At 50.7% G+C, this 6,000-nt stretch overlaps 1 protein-coding gene across 1 annotated transcript in view; it reads right to left on the bottom strand.

Annotated features, from left to right (window-relative positions):
* Positions 1-2,114, bottom strand: part of NETO2 (neuropilin and tolloid like 2) — a 30,216-nt gene extending 28,102 nt beyond the window's left edge. Inside the window, exon 1 of the mRNA XM_059481390.1 lies at positions 2,021-2,114. Within this exon, the coding sequence (XP_059337373.1) occupies positions 2,021-2,054 (34 nt within the window). The 5' untranslated portion in view covers positions 2,055-2,114. The remainder of the gene's footprint in view (positions 1-2,020) is intronic.
* Between the last annotated feature and the right edge of the window lie 3,886 nt (positions 2,115-6,000).

The raw sequence follows: 6,000 nt of genomic DNA on the forward strand, positions 1-6,000 counted from the left end.
AGTTCTGCACATGAAGCTATTTTTATGGAGAAAAAAAAATTTACTGCCACTCTAGGGAGAGCTTCCATGCAGAATTTAAGATGCAATTTGTAAAATATGGATGGTTACTTTGAATTTTATTCCCAGCAATTTCCTCCTGGAACTGAATCTATACACCTATCTACAGGAATACACTTTTTTGTTTCTGATTAGGTGTAATAATGGGACTATGTAAGGACTTCTATTGAAGCAGAGCTAAAAGGGAGTTTATGATGCTAAGTAACGATAGGTTGTTTCTGTAGTCATGGCAAGGGATGTGTTTAGAATACTAACAGCTTATTGACTAATGGCTTTGTGCAATTTATGGATTATGAATAATACAAAAAACTTCCTGTAGAGGGACTTTTTACCCGGACACTAGTGTGATCATAAAAAATGTACAGGTCTGTTCAATGGAAAACCTGTACAGTCAATTTTGCAGCAATCACATATTTTTGAAATGTAATTAAATCTGCATGTGTATAAAGTATTTAAGTAGTAGATACAACAGCTGTATTTTATGGTTGTTTTATAGTGGCTTCTGATATTTAGATATGTTACTTAAAAGAGGTAGTAGAAAAAAGAATCTAAATGCCTTGTATTCCCCATGTAAGCCATATGTTCCTACGTTGTTCCTAAACTCTGTGAATGGTTAACAATATAGAGACAGACATTTATTAAGAACAAGTATCTTCTGTCTCTCAGTTATGATGTTAATAAATGAAAAATAATTTTTGAAACCTTAAAGACATAAAGTCCCTCATGCCAGGAACATGGGATTTTATGGCCCATTCTGGATTTAAAACAGACTTCTTTACAACTTTCACACTGTGGGAAGACATCAATGTATACACTAAACAATTCTCCACTCTGCAGTAGTGCCTTGTTGGCTTCAATAATGCATGCAGTCACAACATCTCCTAACAGAATAATTTAAAATAACAATCATCATTAAAAAAAACAAAACAAAACAACAACAGACTGGAACCCCCATCAAGTCTGCTATTGCTCCAGAAGATACAGAATGCTAGAAATAATCTCTTGAGGCACAAGCCTAAGTGCCACATCAAGATTTCTTTCCTAACAGAAACCTCTCGCCCATTGTCGAGCTGTATAAATAATAGCACAAAGAAATACTCGGATGAGGAGCCTTGCTCCGTTGTTTACCTCTGAACAGAAATAAGTTAGAAACAAGATTTAAAAGCCTCAAGAAGAAAAGCACATGTAAACACCGGTCAGCGTGTAGCTTGTGACTCGGGTGACTGATTTTATGAAAACCTTACTGAAACCAGACCGTGTTCCCGATAACAAGTGTGATAAGCTGAACAGTGTGGAGCAGCTCGTCAGGAGAGTCACGAAAGCAGAGAGTATTTTTACTGTGAAAAGACGAGCGTAGGATTCCGCCGGTGTGTCTCAAGAATATACGGGTCACCGGGGTAGGGTCGCTGCTACTGTGACCCACCTTTCTGCAGGCTGGGACCCCGCCGAACCCGAGGTGTTCCTAAAACCCCCAAACTCGAGGTACGGAGGTGTCCCCGCCGCTGGAACCCTCCCCAAACCCGAGATGCCGAGGCGTCCCCGCCGCTGGGACCCTCCCCAAGCCCGAGGTGTCTCGGCCGCCCGCCCGCACTAGCGGGACCGGGGGCAGCTCGGGATGGGTGCGGGCCCCCGGGCCGACCCCCGCTGGGCTCCGGCAGCCGCGGCCCCGAGCCGGCGCCGCAGCGCTGTGTCTGCCGTGGGGCAGAGAGGGGCCAGCGAGCGGCGGCCGCGGGGCAGGGGCGCGGGGCGGTGCGATGGGGAGGTGCGGAGCTCCGGCAGCTGCCCGAAAAGAGCAGCCCCGGCAGAAGCGAAGCCCCTGCGCAGCCCCCGCGCCCGCAGCCCCGAAGTTTCTGCCGGCGCAGAGAGGGCGCCGAGGGCAGCGCGGGGCGGCCGAAGGGGCGGCACCGCCGGGGGTACCGCGGTCCCCGCTCCGGCCGGGCGCCGTGCCGCCCGCGGCTCCTACCTTCCAGCACCGAGCGGAGTTTGTGCAGGGCCATTGTCTCCCGGCGGCGGCGACGATCAGCGGCGCTCCATGGCCGCGGCGGTGCCCCCCGCGAGGGCGCTGTGCCCGCGGCTACGGCTCGGCCCCCGCCCGCCCGCGGCCATGCCCGGCGCCCCCGCGGGGCGCGCTCAGCCTCCGCCGCCCGAGCGCGGAGCCGCCGCCGCGCTCAGTCCCATGGAGAGCGGGGCGCGGCGGGCTCCGTCGAGGCTGGCCTGCCCCGGGGGGCTCCACGCGCGGCGCTCGGAGCGCAGCCCGGCAGCACCCAGCCCGACTGAAGCGGCTGCTGCTAAATGAAGCTCATTTAAGATGTGAGGGGTGTTTGCCTGGATGAGCCGCTTGTACGCATGTGCCCGCCCCCGACGGAGCCCCGCAAGCAGCCACAGCCGCAGCCGGCGGGGCCGCTGTGCTCCTCCCGCTCGGCCGGGCACCGAGGCGGGGGCGACAGCGCCGGAGCAGCGCCCGTTCTCACCCCGTCCCCACGGGGAGCCGGGGCTGGCCCCGGTGCAGCGCCCCGCCTCGGTCCCGTACCTCGGCCCCCGCCGTGCCTCACGCCCAGGCCCATCCTGCCCCCGTGTACCGGGCTTTTCCCGTGTGCGGTGCTGGGTGCCCGGACAGCGTCCCCCGCGGCGCCGGGGGCGAGCCGTGCGGTCCCTCTCCAGCACGCGGTGGCTTGGATAAGCCTGAATCCCGGCTGCTCGGCTTTGAGATCTGAGTGTGTCCCCATGGGGTAAAAGGGACACGGTGCTTCCCTCGGTCTTCCGTGGCTCCCCTTCGCCCCCTCGCTGGTGGCAGGGAGCCCGCGCGGCCCCGGCAGTGCGGCGTGCCCAGCTGCCTGCCTGCCTGCCTGCCTGGCTGCAGTGTGCTGCCTGCAGCTCCGGCGCCGGCAAGAGCCCATCACACGCTATTGTGCGGCTGTTGTTTGATAAGAGTGACAGCTAAAATGGAGCTATTACTTTACAAGAAGTTAATAAAAAGGCGCACTTAGCCTGCTGCCTGCCCTGGCTCCCGTCCCTCTGGTTATCCATCACATCGGGTTCTCTTGTGAGGGGAGATGTTACTTCGGGAAAGGGCCCGAGGTGGAGGCAGGTGGCGAAGGGCAGCAGATCCCGCCGCGGGGACTCCGTCCTGCCAGAGCCCTCCGAGCTGTCCAGGGCGGTGCGTGAGGCGAGAGCCGCGGCCGTGCCGGACAGCCGGGGGCATGCCCGGGGAAGGCTGTGCTGCCCATAGGCTACGTGTAAAATGATAGCAACACGGTAGTCCCCTAGAGAGGCTTTCAAATCTCCCATAAGCAACACGGCTTGAAGAATCGCTGGGCATTTCCTACAGGATGTCTCCTCCCTGCATCTGCCGATTTAGGCGAGGCTGAGATCTTTCACTCAGGCTCCAGGAGTGCTGAAACGCGGAGATGTTTAGACCTGTGCGTGTTGCCAAGCTCTGCGCAGGGGGCAGGAGCGGTCCGGGCCCGCAGGAGCTGAGGGGGGGCGCCGTGCCCGGAGCTGCCCCGGGACGGAGCAGGTCCGGTCCCCGCTCGGGTCCTGCGCAGCGAAGCGCGGCTGCACCTCCAGCTGCCCCAGAGCAGGCACTTTGTGGGAGCAATTCGGAACCAACCCACTCGCTACATCCAACAGATTGTGCAAACTGTAAATTATATGCGTAATTGCCTCTTGGGAGTCCGTCTGCTTAAGGAGTAGGGCAGCTCAGTAGTGTCTAACACGAGTGTGCGAGGTGAAGCTCTGATTTCCTTGTGGTTAGGTGCTGTGTATTTGAATGTTAAATTCTTTCTACAATGTTCAAAGGTCAGCCTATCCTGTTAGAAAAGGTCATTCTCTTGCTTCAGATTATCTGTTAAATATTTCAGGCGCTTCAAGTCAGTGTGATTGTCAGCGAGGGCGAATTCAATGGAGAAGTGAGCGGAGAGCAGCGGGAGGGAGCGGGCCCGGGGGCAGCAGCTCCTCCCAGACCCCCGGCGAGACCTCGCAGCAAAGGTCCTGAGCTTTTCTGGGTATTAAAGATCCATTTCAGTGTTGCAAGAAGCTTCATGAAGTATTAAGGTTGATGGTCTGGCAAAATCCCAAGTTACATAATTATATTATTCTACTTACTTGAATTGTCCTTTCAATTTCAAATAGAGATGATACAGTCCTCCTCCAAGCATAGTTTTTCCATGAATTGTGAAATAGCTGCTACATTCCAGCAGTGGACAAAGCGATTCCTCTGTTCCCCTCTTAACCATGTATTTAGGGCAGTGTGATGAAATGTGAAGTTCTTTAGTGGAAACTCCTATACATAGAGAAGTCCTCAATAGGCGTATCTACTTCACATTTTCTTTACTAACAAAAATGTTTACTGTAGTAATGCAAGAAAATATCCAAGACTGCTGTATCTGGCATCGTTCACATTATGCAAGTACATCATTAAAATCTGACTGTGCTGTTGTGCAGATTGTTAGGAAACAGGGGGTTGCCTGCTTTTTTTATTTTTTGGAATGCACAGTACAGCTGATGGCAAAATTTGACTTGGATATTTTTATTACTCATGATGACATAGGAAATGAGAACTGGCCCAATTCTTAAATCTTGGGCTGAATTTGCATTCAGGAGAACTATTTGTGGTCAATTGTCTCTCACCAAAGAGACGAGAGAAAACTCTTGTAATGCTGGGTGCTCAGTACAAGTTTGGGTTGTAATTGCAAAGACCCAATCTGCTACAGTCAATTTAACTGAAGAGCTCAACTTCTGGTTTGTCCATTAGAAGGTTGAACAGAGCTATCACACACTTGGGGAAGTGAACAGCTTTTCCATCCTCTCTCTTTCCAGGGCTGTGTCAAGCTGTCAGTGTGGGAGAGGCAGGGAGTAGCATCAATTTGTAGATTTGGAGCACATTTTGCCCCTGTTTACTGCTGCTTTCAGAGACATTTCTCCCATGGACATCCCTGTTGCTTTGTTTTGCTGGAGTTCTTGTTACAGGCGGTGCTTTCACTGGTGACAGGTCTGAAGGAGCTTTCAGTTCTTGTCTTCTGAGCCTGCAGAGTGCAGATTTCCAGGGAGGAAAACTCTCTGCTGCTGGGTCACGCCGGCAGTAAGCTGCACTTAATTAAACTGAAGTTTGGGAGTCAAGAAAGGTTCAAAACAGCTTTTGGATAGCCCGCTGTGGATTGGTCTGATGCTCTATCCTCATGATTATTTTTGAGTAGCAGTAGTTCAGGGAAGGCAGCGGGACTCATTCTGATGTAGGTAAACACCTGCATGAGCAGCTGAGGAATGAGTCACAACAGTGCTCTAAAGGCTTACATTTGAATTATTAGAACTGCAGCTAAAGGCTTACATTTGAATTATTAGAACTGGGTTTGCATCCTCCTTAAAACTTCATTTGATTTGCTGTTCTGTGAGAAGTTTTAACTTTAATTTACCTGAAATATTTTCTGCTCTTGAGTAGCAAAGTGTACAACCCAAACAGCCTTAGACCAGCAGCTATTAGGACATTGTTTTTAAAAGAGGTTGCAAAATATAGATGTCAACAGTGGATAATTATGAAAGGAGATGAGGAATTATGTTTTAACTGTTCTGGTACTTGGTTTTGTCAGTACAGTTTAGGTGCCTTTGATAAATCCTAATTTTGTGATATAATTTCTATAATTAGAAAATTATAGAAGATGCAAGTACCTCAGTATTGTATTACAATGCAAATGTAATTGCATTACAATATGTAAAACATATTCATACATAAATATGCACAGTTGGCTTTGTTATTTACTACTAAGTAATGAACACTGCAAACTTTTGAATAGTCAGGAAGAAACTCATAGTTTTCAGAAAGCTTACAGTGCACTTCTCTGTTTGGTAGGTAATATCATTAGATCTGACTGTTAGAATATACCTACAGACTTTTTTGGCTTAGGTTGAAAAACTCATTAATTTGAACATTAGGTTATAATGGTTATA

Source organism: Ammospiza nelsoni, chromosome 13 (assembly GCF_027579445.1).
Source record: "Ammospiza nelsoni isolate bAmmNel1 chromosome 13, bAmmNel1.pri, whole genome shotgun sequence".
NCBI classification, from domain to species: domain Eukaryota; kingdom Metazoa; phylum Chordata; class Aves; order Passeriformes; family Passerellidae; genus Ammospiza; species Ammospiza nelsoni.